The sequence below is a fragment of the Chiloscyllium punctatum genome, chromosome 9 (assembly GCF_047496795.1).
Source record: "Chiloscyllium punctatum isolate Juve2018m chromosome 9, sChiPun1.3, whole genome shotgun sequence".
Lineage (NCBI taxonomy): Eukaryota > Metazoa > Chordata > Chondrichthyes > Orectolobiformes > Hemiscylliidae > Chiloscyllium > Chiloscyllium punctatum.
Genome location: NC_092747.1, coordinates 16,272,119 through 16,286,584, shown reverse-complemented (window position 1 = coordinate 16,286,584; position 14,466 = coordinate 16,272,119). Strand labels below are relative to the sequence as shown.

At 41.0% G+C, this 14,466-nt stretch overlaps 2 protein-coding genes across 7 annotated transcripts in view; one reads left to right on the top strand and one right to left on the bottom strand.

Annotated features, from left to right (window-relative positions):
* Window positions 1–5,159, top strand: part of LOC140481159 (interleukin-21 receptor-like) — a 61,081-nt gene extending 55,922 nt beyond the window's left edge. For all 3 annotated transcript variants that reach the window (XM_072576924.1, XM_072576923.1, XM_072576922.1), the window contains one exon: window positions 1,568–5,159. In XM_072576924.1, coding sequence (XP_072433025.1) covers window positions 1,568–1,651 — 84 coding nt within the window. In that variant the 3' untranslated portion in view covers window positions 1,652–5,159. The remainder of the gene's footprint in view (window positions 1–1,567) is intronic.
* A 5,856-nt stretch (window positions 5,160–11,015) lies between these two features.
* Window positions 11,016–14,466, bottom strand: part of LOC140481158 (interleukin-5 receptor subunit alpha-like) — a 58,003-nt gene continuing 54,552 nt past the window's right edge. For 2 of the 4 annotated variants that reach the window (XM_072576920.1, XM_072576921.1), the window contains one exon: window positions 11,016–12,107. In XM_072576920.1, coding sequence (XP_072433021.1) covers window positions 12,039–12,107 — 69 coding nt within the window. In that variant the 3' untranslated portion in view covers window positions 11,016–12,038. The remainder of the gene's footprint in view (window positions 12,108–14,466) is intronic. The other 2 variants (XM_072576918.1, XM_072576919.1) reach the window with 1 other exon arrangement.

Here is a 14,466-nt window from a genome sequence, read left to right as displayed (position 1 = left end):
TAGCCACTGAGCCACCGTACTGCCCAATCTGGAATCCAAACAGAAAATGCTATAAATAGTCAGCAGGTCAGTCAGGAATCTATGGAAACAGAAACAGAGTATGCATTCTAAATTGATACTGCCTGACCCACCAACGTTTTGTGATTTTAGTTTGATAGTGTATGGAAAACTGGATAAAATGGAGATTTTTGTGAAAATGATGTCTTTGAGTTGTGATCCATGCAAAGCTGCATGTGGCTTGGAAATTCTAACAGCACAGGGTAGTGACCAAGTCAATGCACACCCTTACAAGGTGTGGCAGAGTACATGTGAACAGGATAGCCCTTGGAAAGTGAGTCTTGAGGCAAGGGGGAGATTCTTTTTAGATTAGATTCCCAACACTGTGAAAACACACCCTTCAGCTTAACAAGTCCAGACCAACCCTCCGAAGAGTAACCCACCCAAACCCATTTCCCTCTGACTAATGCACCTAACACTATGGGCAGTTTAGCATGGCCAATTCACCTGACCTCCACATCTTTGGATTGTGGGGGGAAATGAGAGCACATGGAGGAAATCCACACAGACACGGGGAGAATGTGCAAACTCCACACTGACAGTCACCCGAGGCAGGAATCGAACCCATGTGCCTGGCGCCGTGAGGCAGCAGTGCTAACCACTGAGCCACCGTGCTGCCCACCGCCTATTTTCAGAATAAGGGACAGAGTACAAAAATGGAATTAGGGAGGTGGGTAGTGAATCACTGGAATTGTCCACCCAAGAGGATTGTTGAACGCAGAAATTGATAGATTTCTCGAGACTAGTGACAACAAAGGATAGGGGATTAGTTCAGGAAAAGGATGCAGAGGTAGATGATTAGCCAGTTGAATGTATAGTTGAACCAGCCATTAAAATTTAATCTCCCACAAATTCCCAAGCAATGCTGGTCACCAGGAATGTTCAGCCATCTATTTTGTTTAATGTTACTAGGGTACGGATGATATAAATGAATGACAGATAGTCTTTTTCAAGGAGCTATTTGTATTTCAAGTGGGTATATTGTTTTGACCAGTGGATATATGAAGGGATCAGATTTTAGATTAGATTACTTACAGCGTGGAAACAGGCCTTTCGGCCCAACAAGTCCACACCGACCCTCTGAAGAGCAACCCACCCTACATTTACCCCTTCACCTAACACTACAGGCAAGTTAGCATGGCCAATTCACCTATGCAGATACAGGGAGAATGTGCAAACTCCACACAGACAGTTGCCTGAGGCAGGAATTGAACCCAGGTCTACTGGTGCTGTGAGGCAGCAGTGCTAACCATTGTGCCACCGTGCCACCCAAGCACAGGTTCCAAGCCATTTCCATTCCCAAGCATCTGCAATGTAAAGTTTTACAGAGTGAGGAAGCTGGGGAGGCTGTGGGAAGGCTCCTGATATGGCAGCATTTACAATTGCAATCAGTAAAACTCAGGTTTGCAGCAAAGTGAGTTTATCTGCTGTAGTAGATAAATTAAGGAATCTGTTATACAGCATGTGTCTCGGCAAAGATATTTGACATGATTCCTTTTGCTTTGATCAGGAATGGATCAATGCCAAATCCTTGGTAGCCAAAATACCTGAGGAATGCATTACAGTTACAGTGGAAGACGAGATTTATACATAGAATCCCTACAGTGCAGAAGAATTCACACCAACCCTCTGAAGAGTATCCCACCCAGACTTCATATTTACCATGGCTAATCCATTTAGCCTGTACTTCACTGGAGACAACACCTAACCTGCACATCTTTGGACTGTGGGAGTAAACCCAGAAGAAACAGGGAGAACATGCAAACTCCACTAAGATAGTCTTCCAAGGCTGGGATCGAACACAGGTCCCTGGTGCCGTGAGGCAGAAGTGCTACCCACTGAGCACTGTGCCACCCTGTTTTGAAGTGATCAAACAATGTTAGAACATGAAACAGTTAATACCAATCAGAATACAGCAGCAGAAAACCTGTTCAATAACAAGATAATCCATTGACTGTATTTTCTCTGAGTAATAACTCATAAGCTAAAATGCTGCTTCTTTTTTTTCTTTTGGATGCACGAACTTTCACTCTAATATATGTCAGCTATGTTCGGTGCTTTTGTGCCCTTTGGAGTCATAGTCATAGAGTCATACAGCACGGAAACAGACCCTTTGGTCTAACCAATCCATGATGAACATTCGCCCAAACTAAACCAGTCCCACCTGCCTGCACCTGGCCCATATCCCTCCAAACCTTTCCTATTCATGAACTTATCCAAATGTCTTTTAAACATTGTAATTGTACCCACATCCACCACTTCCTCAGGAAGTTAATTCCACACATGGACCACCCTCTGTATAAACATTTTGCCCCTCATGTCTTTTTAAAATTTCTGTCCTCTCGCTTTACAAATGTGGCGGCTAGTCTTGAAATCCCCCATCCGAGGGAAAAGACACCTGCCATTAACCCTGTCTGTACCCCCTCATTATGGAGTGGGCATGTGTTGACACACCAGGCCTGAATATATACATGTTTTTCCTGGCTCAGTAACACCATTCTGAGTGAGAGAGGATTGTGTGTTTAAACCCCTCTCCAAAAATTGAATACAAGAACTAAATCTCCATTGAGAGATGTGAAAGATTCTATTGTGTTTTTAAAGAAGAGCAAGGCAGTTCCCACAAGGAGAGATTTGTTAATGCACTTTCAGTGGAATGTAAGGAAGTAATCAGTTGATGAGTATTCCTGTATTTTTCTCCCTGAAATAGGGTATTGGTTTCAGAGTCGGAAATTAAAAGGATCCCTGAAATAGTTGAATTAATAATTATCATTATAGCAGCTTCACTGGAGTGAAAGTTTACCCGAGAGTCTAGGATTTCGGTGACTGTGCGAATTCAGTGAGATGAGGGTAAAAGGCACTGCTTGCTAAATACACATGATAAAAACAGGTAGGGTTAAATTGGTATTTCAGGCTAAGCTACAGAAACAATCTAAAGCAAGTAACAAAATATAAGGGCATTACCAATATTAAAAGCTATAAATAGTTAATTCAGTTATATTTCAAAACTTTGTAATAAAGTGTAATTCCTTAAGTAAGAAGAGGAATGACAAAGCAGATGAATTATTGCAGTTATAGTTCCTGGAGGCTAATGGGTATGTAGTCCACAACAAATACAATTGTAGTTAAATGTCAACAGCTTGAGAAACTCTGAATCTGAGTCGAGCTGAAGCCTGAGTTTTGAACTGAAAACAGCAAATGCTGGAGATCACAGCAGGTCAGACAGCTTCCATAGAGAGAGAGCAAGCTAATGTCTTGAGTCTGGATGACTTCTAGACACGAAACGTTAGCTTGCTCTCTCTTTCTGGGTTCTGCCTGACCCGCTGTGACCTCCAGCACCTGTTGTTTTCAGTACAGATTTCAGCATCCGAAATAATTTGCTCTGACCTGCATTTTGAACACTGTAGTGTATCAGGGAAAATGAAAGTAAACTGCGATGCTTTGCTACGTGAGCCAGTCACAGCACTTTGGATAAATATTTCAGATCTAGGCCCTGATCAGGGACAGGAGTCTGTGTTGGGAAAATAAATGGGAGGTATTTGATTATTAAATAGCAGGATGGATAACGAGGAAATTGTAAATGTAATGTATTTTGGTTTCCAAAAGGCGTCAGGTAAGGTGCTACATAAACGTTTACTGCATAAGAGAAGAAATTATGGATTGGGGTGATATGTTAACAGAAATGGAGGATTGGCTGCCTCATGGGAAACAGTACATCGAGGTAAATGGGTGGTTTTGAGGTTGGAAGACCCTCTGGGGTGCCACAGTGATCAATGCCAGTCTGTCAACTACTTAAAACCAATGAGAAATATAACTAAATTGAATTTAGGGACCATGTGCATTGTTGCTCAATTTGCTGATGAGACAAAGACAAATCAGACAGTAAGTTGCGAAGAGGACCCCATAAGGTATACGTAGGTAGGTAATATATGAGTGGGCAAACTTTGGCAGATGTGCAATGTGAGTAAATATAAAGATATTCATTTCACCAGAAAGAGTAAAAAAGTAAGATAACATTTCAATGAAGAGAGACAACAGAATATTGTCTTACAGAGGAGTCTAAATGTCTTTGCATTTGAAACAGAAAATGTTACCATACAGGTTCAGTGACTAATAAAAAGGGTAAATGGAATACTGCTCATGACTGTGAGTCAAATCGAGTGTTAAAATAGGGCTGTCTTGCTGAATTGTGCAAGGCATTCTTGAAACCACACCCTGACGATGGCTGCAATTTTTGTCAACTAATTTAAAGAGGGAACTAAACTTATATATGGAGGTCTTATGACACACTAAATAGTATTCCTGCCTTGGGCAAGAAACTCCAGGCTTAAGTCTCACTTCAGGATTGATGGCCAAGGAAGATACTCTCAGGCTGGAACAACCAGTTGGGAATCAAGCTACAAGTCCTACCAATACAGGCCAACAGCAGGAGGTAAGAGCAGGTCAGTCACCTAGTGGAAGAAATGTTGGTGCCTCTACCATCATTATCCATCCATAGCTCCAGGGTGCAATTTGCTTGTTTCCTCAGGCAAATAATTATCCCTCAACCAAAGCATGATTCATTGCTCTCTATGGGATCTTGCTGTGTGAAGATCACTGAAAGGTTTCCTGCAATACTACAGTAACTGCAACCTTCTAATTTCCTACACAGAGCTTGAAGAAATTCTAAGATTGTAAGACGGTTATGTTTTTCTGTCAGAAAGAGCACGCCAATACACATTTCTGAGGGCAGTCTTTGATCACCTTAATGTCTGCTTGAACTTGCACATTCCTTGTCTTTCTGAATCAGTTCAGAAGCTTTTATCAGAATCATGAAGCACGTGCCAATGGTAAACATTAAAACATGCAAAACAATTGTGCTTTTGAGATTGGGTATATTTGAACATCTCAGGAGTAAAAGCTAAGTTATGTCAGAAATGCTCATTAATTTTCATTGTAATTAATAAGAAAAGTGATGAAGTACACAGGAATTGTGGAACATCTTAGTGTAAAAATAATTATCACTAAGTAATTTGCTTTGCCTTTTCCTGGACTCAGACAGAAACATATGGCACTGATATATAATAATACAATAAAACTGGTTTTACAATCTGCAAACTGACAAATTTTGCATGTCATTATTCAAACTAAGCTTGTGCTTTGTTTATCTAACAGATAAAGAACTGCTCAAATAAAAAAAAGTCTTCATTTGACAGCCAGGTTTTCATGACCTGAAAATCCTGTGCTGTGTCATCTAAATATTTAACAGATTGGCATAAAGTTCCTTCAACCATTGTTTATTGCTGATTAAAAACTTTTCCTTTGTTTCTTCAATGATGTGGAGGTGCTGATGTTGGACAGGTCAAAAATCTCACGACACCGGGTTATTGTCCAACAGGTTTATTTGAAGCCTCAAGCTTTCGCTCTGGTAGCTAGTGAGAGAGAATACATCTGACAAAGAATTTGTAAGTAAAAGTTCAAAGGGTTATCCAACTGATGCAAATGTATTGAACCAAACGAGATGGCTATTAAATCTTTAATCAGTTGGAATAGAGATGCAGGTTTCGATCGATTAATACTTTCAAGTCAGTATAAAAGAGGTGACATCTCAGGTCATTTTAAGTGTGAAGCCTTGTTTGGAGTCTGTGTCTCAATCCAGACTCAGATTGGTTTTATTTTCAAAGTAGGAATTTATAAAATGGTACATTGACTTGACTGTCTGCAGATCGTATGTTTTTTGAACAAAATAGAAAGTATCTGCAAAAACAAATTCGCCCCAAGGATTGATGCAAGAGGCTGCACATTTATGTTATCATTTCCAATTCATTGAGATCATGGATGTGATCATTGAGATCATTGCTCGCTGAGCTGGAAGGTTTGTTTTCAAGGTCAAGGTGAGAGGTGAAAAGTTTAAGGGGGATACACGCGGCAAGTACTTCACTCAGAGGGTGGTGTGCGTTTGGAACGTGTTGCCAGCAGAGGTGGTAGAGGCAGGCACGGTAGATTCAGTTAAGATGCGTCTGATCAGATGCATGAGTAGGTGGGGAACAGAGGGATACAAATGCTTAGGAATTGACCGACAGGTTTAGACAGTAGATTTGGATCGGCTCAGGCTTGAAGGGCCGAAGGGCCTGTTCCTGGGCTGTAAATTTTCTTTGTTCTTTGTTCAGACGTTTTGTCACCATACTAGGTAACATCATCAGTGAACCTCCGGTGAAGCATTGGTCCCACTTTCTATTTATTTGTTTAAGTTTCCTTGGGTTGGTGACATCATTTCCTGGGTTAGTGATGTCATTTCCAGTTCTTTTTCTTAGATTGGGTCCAAGTTGATGTGTTTGTTAACGGAGATCCCGTTATGGCGACAAAATGTCTGAAAACAAGCCTTCCAACTCAGCGAGCAAACTTACATCCAGAACTTCAATCTGAGCTACAAATCTTTTCAAAACTCACTATCATTGAGATCATGTAAAATCTGAACATGTTTCTCTCAGGGTTGAAGGTCATCTTGTATAAAGGGCTAATGCTGTAAGGGATTATCAGGTCAGAGAGATCACCTCAACAAAGTTTGTTTGCTTAAACCAGTCAGAAAGGAATTTTTCATTTTTGCTGATATTGGCCGAACTTTTTACACCTACTATAACCACCCTTGAGCGATCAAATGGTTTCCGGCACACATATGCCGTTCGGTTGTTGCCTGTTCATGCATTCTGCATTCCTGAATCACAAACGTATTTAAAGGATGATTGGAAGAGGAGTAGGCCATTCAGACCTTCCAGCCACTTGCATCATTCCATCAGATGAAAGCCAATCTTTATCTTCACTCCATGTGCCATCTTGCTTGCAATCCTTTTGAGTCTTTACATTGCAGATGTCTATCAATATCAGTTTTGAAGTTTCTAAGTTGACTCCAATGCCTGTAGCTGTTTGGGAAATAGCTCCAGATTTCCACCAGCTTTTGTGCTGCCTGACACCATCACTGAAAGCTCAGCTCCAATTTTGAGATTATCATAGAATCATGGAATGCAGGCCTGTAGGCCCGTCTGATCTGTGCTAGCTCTCTGAACCAGCAACTCAGCAAGCACTATGCTCCCATCTTCTCCCTATTACCCTGCACACTCTCCTTTTTGGATAACAATTCAATTCCCTCTTGAAATCATCAAGTGGAAGCATCTTCCCCAAAACTCTAAAGCAGTACTTTTGAGATCGTAATGAAGTTGTCTAGTTTAATTATGAAACCTAGTGGCATGGGCAAGTTGGGCTGAAGGGCCTGTTGTCATGTGAAGACCTCTATGACTCTATTATCCTGTCACTATTTCTTCTTTTGCCAATTAATTTAATTCTGCATCCTCGGCTTCTCAATCCTTCCAGCATTGGAAACATTTTCTCCTTATTTAATATATCTAGATACCTCATTAAATATCACTATGAAATTTACTCTCAATGTTTTCTTTTCCAACCTATAGACATAATGGAAGTTCCTAACCCCTAAAACCATTCTCATGAATCTTTTCTGTACTCACTCCAAAACCTTCACTTCCTTCCTAAAGTGTGGTGAGCAGAACGAATTGAGTTGCAAGCCGAAAATGTGTTGCTGGAAAAGCGCAGCAGGTCAGGCAGCATCCAAGGAGCAGGAGAATCGACGTTTCGGGCATGAGCCCTTCTTCAGGAATCTTATTGAGTTGAAAGCACTGTTTTGCAGAAGTTTAACATAATGTACTCACCCTTGTACTCTTTAGTAAAACCGAGATGTTTTATTTTCCACACTATTGACCCGTCTTTTACATACATTGATTTGTAGAGTCTTAGAGTCATACAGCATGGAAACAGACCCTTGTCGCCAACTTGTCCTTGCAAACCAAGTTTCCCAAACTAAACTGGTCTCACTTACCTGCGTTTAGACCATTCCTATCCATGTACCTGTCCCAATGTCTTTTACATGTTGTAACTAAACACTCATCATCTACCACTTCTAGCAGTTCAGTAGGATCATGCTGATCTGATGACATTCCTCACTTCCATGTTCCTGTGTTTTCCCCATAACCCTTGATTCCCCAACTGATCTATCTCAGCCTTAAATATACATCAGGACTCTGTCCCCAGCGCTCACTGTGGCAAGATGTTCCAATGACTCTCACGACTCTGAGAGAAGACATTCCCCTCGCACCTCAGTCTTAAATCAATGCTCCTTTATTCTGAGCCTAAGCCTAGGTCCTAGTCTCTCCCATGAGGGGAAAAGTCCTCTCAGCATTTACCTTGACAAACCCCTTAAGAATCCAACATGTTTCAATGAGATCACTCTCATTTCTCTCAACTCCAATGAGTAGAATCCCACCTGTCTAGCCTATGCTCTCAAGAAAGTCCCTCCATACCTTGCATCATCATGGTGGACATTCTCTGAACTGCCTCCAGTGAAATTATAGACAAAAACAGAAGTTGCTGGAAAAACTCAACAGGTCTGGCAGCATCTGTGCAGAGAAATCAGAGTTATTGTTTCAGGTCCGGTGACCCTTCCTCAGAACTAATGGTCGCTAGGAAAGTTTTGGCTTCTCTGCAGAAGATAGGGTGGGGGGACGAGGTAAGGAGTAAAACGATAGATGGGGATAGAGTCCAAAGAGAGAGAAGAGTGGTTGGACAGACAAAGAAGTGGATAATGATCCAATGAAATTATATCTTTCCTGAAATAAGGGGACCAGAACTGCTCATAATACTCCAGATGTGGTCTCACCAGCACGGAGAACAAGTCTTACACTCCAACTCCTTTGAAGTTAGCCTTGATGATTACTTGCTACACCCATGTGCCAGCTCTCCATGTTTCATGCACAAGTTCCTTTGTGTTGCAACTTCCTGCAGTTTTTCGCCATTTAACTAATATTCTGTTATTTTGTTCTTCTTCGAAAATGAACAACTTTGCATTTTCTCACATTATACTCCATTTTGCCAACCTCTTGCCAATTTACTTAAGCTATCAATATCTCTCTGCAAACTGTTTGTATCCCTCTTCAACCTGCCTTGCCACCTATTTTTATGTTGTCTGCAATCAATATCATTTGTGAGTTTGCACACTTCCAGTATTAAACTGGATCAGTCTTGAAACTGGATCAGCCTGAAATTGTAGGAATCTGCAGCATTATAGATATGTGTGTGTATTATTTATATTTTTCTGAAGCACTCTATCTGTTTGGGTGAAAGTGGCACTCTAAGGGATCTACTCTGTATGTAAAGACATTTTAGCAAGGATATGTCATCAAAATATAGAAAACACTTGAATGTGTTACTGACATTTTAAAACAATTGCTACAGAATATTTGTTACGTTTTTGATTAATTTTAGGTCATAATTTTACATGATATAATTGTGTTCATAAAGCAAAAAAATACCATGAATGCTAGAAATCTGAAACAAAAACAGAAATTACTGGAAAAACTCATCTGATCTGGCACCATCTGTGGAGAGAAGGCAATGAATGTTTTGATTCTGGATTAGTGGTGCTGGAAGAGCACAGCAGTTCAGGCAGTCTAGTGACCCATCTTCAGATGTAATTGCATTATAGTGTTTTTCAAATGCGGCACATGAAGGCTGACATTTATACTGAGCAGAAAAGTAAACCATTAAGCGAGCCGCAAGTTGCAGCAACAGATTACAAATCCAGGTGCATTTGACTCCCAGATTTGGTCAGACTTCCATAATCACACTCAGTGCAGTGGGCCAGGCAAAGGAACAAACAGCACTGGCTCAGTATCCTGATAATTCAACAATGAAACCCACTGGAAAATGAAGTCTGAATGAATAAATGCAGCATCAGGCTTTACCTTGAATCCTATCATATTTGCACAGCTCTGAATCTTGCTTAGCTCCACAGTGGCTCAGTGGCCAGCACTGCTGCCTTACAATACCAGGAATCCAGGTTCAACCCTAGCCTTGGGTGACTGTCTGTCTAAACCTTGTACATTTTCCCCATGGGTATCCTCCATGAGTCCAACGATGTGCAGGTTAGATGCATTGGCCATGCTAAATTGCCCCTGGTGCCCAGGGATGTGCAGGCTAGGTGAATTAGCCACAAGACGTACAGCGATAGGGTAGGGGTGTGAGTTTGGTGGGATGTTCTTCAGAGAGTCAGTGTGGACTTGTTGGGCTGAATAGCCTGCTTCTACACTGTAGGAATTCTAGAGAAAGTTCATGTAGTTGTAATGTCATTGGACTAGCAATCCAAAAGTCCAAACTAATGCTTTGAGGACAAGAATTGAAAACCCATTATGACCGTGAGAAAATTTTAAAATTGTGATGAATGCATGTTATGTTTTATACTTTGGGGATTTGGATTTTTAAGAAAAAGCAGAACCATATGGGTTTTGGTTAGTCCCATGAGTTTTTTTTTGTTTAAATACCATAAAGTCATTTGGATAGTAAACACATAATTTTGAAGTTATGAGACTTCAGTCATTTGTCTAGTTTGCATCTGTAGCTTTAAGAGATTAACTGTTTATATTGTTGCGTTTACAACGCAGATTCAAGCAATTTAGTTTCTAATTCAGAGCAGAGGGTTCAAAGTTTTAGTTCAGAGGAAGACAAGTTCACTTCAACAGATGAAACAGCTTCTCCCTGCGGGAGAATCAAGTCAGTTCAGGAGCTCAGACAACCGAGCTGGAGCGTTTTTGTTTGTGATGCTTCCAAGCCAGGAGAGTTCAGATAGAAATCTTCAAACTGGCAGAACTGAAAGAGTTTGGACCACCAGAATTGTGAACAGGGCTTGCTGGTAAACTCAGGAATGATTTATAAAATTGCTGCCACACTCAAAGCAAAGCGGAGTCAGTTCAGTAAAGGTTGAGATCAGAGTGAAATTTCTTGGAATTATACATCTGTGAAGGACAGTGTTCAGAAACAGATTGAAATTTTGTTTTGCTGATTTTTAAAAGTTTTTTAAAAACTGTATCATTTATTTGTTTTCTTTATTTTGTGTAATAGTTATGTTCTTTTGTTAAAGAACATCTGCAGCCTCCTGTCATTATGTTTCAGTGGATAACCACATGCTAACCAATTATAAAAACAAAACGTGAACTATCAAGGTATGTTTCATTCTAAAATATTAATTATCCAGTATTAACATTAACTAGGAGCATAATAAAGTTCAAGTAATAAAACCTGGTAAGTTTCGTGGTCACCATTACTAAGATTACTATTGATTTTACCAAAAATTCACACATATCTTTTTATAAAGGAATTGTGCTGCTCTAACCTGGTCTGGTATATGCTTGTCTCAGAATAATAGCCATGCTGTTCACTCTTAATTATTCACTGAAAAAGCCCAGTAAGACACTCAGTTCAAGAGCACTTAAGGACAGACAATGATGCTGGCCTTTTCAGTAATGTCCGTCACCTTTGAAATAAGTTTTTAAAAAACTTTGACACTGCTAATCGGCAGACAACGCAGTAATAGAATGTTTACTTTTTATTCAAGTATTGGAACAATGGACAGAACTAACAGTTCCAATTTAATTCACATTTAATTTGATGATTTATTTCCTGTAGGCCATTCCTCAGTGAATGCTATCTCCATCATTCCTGTCCCTCCTTTTCGCCCTTGATACTTCCACTTTCCTCTGTCTCCTTACCATTCCAGCAGCCCTCCCATCCTCCTGCCCCTCACCCCTCTCCCCCAACCACCTTTTCCTCCTCTTTGAAGGTGCCTCCAATTCTCTTCACTGTGCATAATTTCTCTTCTTCTCTGTCCTCAGCCTCTTGAGGCTTTTCTCAACCCTGGACAGTCTTCTGTAACATCTGGTGAGGGTCAAAAAATATGCACATCAAACAGTAAAGCAAACACTACAGTGAGCTGAGAAATAGAGCGTGTAAAAATTGTCATCAATAGCAGTAGACATTACACTTTCCTTTTCAAATGTACATCTCAACCCAAAGTGAAACAAATGTCCATTCAATGTTATAATCATGAAGGGCAGTCCAGAATAAAGTTGCACTTGATACCAGTTTTTACAGATAAGCTTCTAGACTTATTTCAACGTTGTTGGACTGCATTCTTCTGGGTTGGTCGCCAGCAATGGATTCTTATTAATCCATGTCTGTTGGAGAGAAAAAAACATGGGTATTATTTTGCCGTTTGTCAATCCTCTCTAGATGCTAACTGGGCAAGGCAATGTGTAAGTAAAGGGGCAGTTGGAAAGTGGGAAGCCTTCAGAAATGAGACATGAAAATCCAGATGGGAGTGTGATCCTGTTAGGGTGAAGGGCAAGGCTGATAGATGTAGAGAATGCTGGATGATGAGAGAAATTGAGGTTCTATTCAAGAAGAAGAAAAAGAAGGAGGCATATGATACATATAGACAGCTGAAATCAAGTGAATCCTTCAAAGAGTATGAGGGCAAAAGGAGTATAATCAAGAGGGAAATCAGGAGGGCAAAAAAGGGGACATAAGATAACTTTGGCCAATAGGGTTCAGGAGAATCCAAAGAGATTCTACGACAAGCCAGGGAACTATAGACCGGTGAGCCTGACCTTGGTGGTGGGCAAGTTGTTGGAGGAAATCTTGAGGGACAGGATGTACATGTATTTGGAAAGGCAAGGACTGATTCGGGATAGTCAACATGGTTTTGTGCATGGGAACTCATGTCTCACAAACTTGATTGAGTTTTTTGAAGAAGTAACAAAGAAGATTGATGACGGCAGAGCAGTAGATGTGATCTATATGGACTTCAGTAAGGCATTCGACAAGGTTCCCCATGGGAGACTGATTAGCAAGGTTAGATCTCATGGAATACAGGGAGAAATAGCCATTTGGATACAGAACTGACTCAAAGGTAGAAGACAGAGGGTGGTGGTGGAGGGTTGTTTTTCAGACTGGAGGCCTGTGACCAGTGGAGTTCCACAAGGATCGGTGCTGGGTCCTCTACTTTTTGTCATTTACATAAATGATTTGGATGTGAGCATAAGAGGTACAGTTAGTAAGTTTGCAGATGATACCAAAATTGGAGGTGTAGTGGACAGGGTTACCTCAGATTACAACAGGATCTGGACCAGATGGGCCAATGGGCTGAGAAGTGGCAGATGGAGTTTAATTCAGATAAATGCGAGGTGCTGCATTTTGGGAAAGCAAATCTTAGCAGGACTTATACACTTAATGGTAAGGTCCTAGGGAGTGTTGCTGAACAAAGGGACCTTGGAGTGCATGTTCATAGCTCCTTGAAAGTGGAGTCGCAAGTCGATAGGCTAGTGAAGAAGGTGATTGGTATGCTTTCCTTTATTGGTCAGAGTATTGAGTACAGGAGTTGGGAGGTCATGTTGCGGCTGTACAGGACATTGGTTAGGCCACTGTTGGAATATTCCATGCAATTCTGGTCTCCTTCCTCTCGGAAAGATGTTGTGAAGCTTGAAAGGGTTCAGAAAAGATTTACAAGGATGTTGTCAGGGTTGGAGGATCTGAGCTACAGGGAGAGGCTGAAGAGGCTGGGGCTGTTTTCCCTGGAGTGTCGGAGGCTGAGGGGTGACCTTATAGAGGTTTACAAAATTATGAGGGGCATGGATAGGATAAATAGGCAAAGTCTTTTCCCTGGGGTCGGGGAGTACAGAACTAGAGGGCATAGGTTTAGGGTGAGAGAGGAAAGATATAAAAGAGACCTAAGGGGCAACTTTTTCACGCAGAGGGTGGTATGTGTATGGAATGAGATGCCAGAGGATGTGGTGGAGGCTGGTACAATTGCAACATTTAAGAGGCATTTGGATGGGTATATGAATAGGAAGGGTTTGGAGGGATATGGGCCGGGTCCTGGCAGGTGGGACTAGATTGGGTTGGGATTACTGGTCGGCGTGGATGGGTTGGACCGAAGGGTCTGTTTCCATCCTGTACATCTCTATGACTCTCTGACTCTAAATACATTGAGGACAAAAGAATAACCAGGGAAAGAATAAGGCCCCTTAAAGTTCAACAAGGTCATCTCTGTGTGGAACTGTAGAAGATGGGTAAGATACTAAACAAACATTTTGTATCAGTATTTACTGTGGCAAAGTATATGAAAGCTCGCGAACTTGGAGAAATAAACTGTGATATCTTCAAAAGTTTTCATATTACAGAAAAGGAAGTGCTGGAGTCCTAAAATACATAAATACAGATAAATTCCTGAGATCTGATTAGGTGTATCCCAGAAATGTGAGGCAAGCTGGAAGAGATTTATGGGCCTTTTGCTGAGATACTTGTCTCATCAATAGCCATGGGTGAGGTGCCAGAAGACTGGACAGTGGCTAATAATCACAGGAGAAGGGAGATGTGCTAAACAAGTATTTTGCATCGGTGTTTACTGTGGAGAAGTTTGTGGGAGAAAAGGAAAGTAGGGAGATAAATAATGACATCTTGAAAAGTGTTCAGATATTACAGAGGAGGAGGTGCTGGACGGTTAAAATGCATAACGATTAGATTACTTACAGTGTG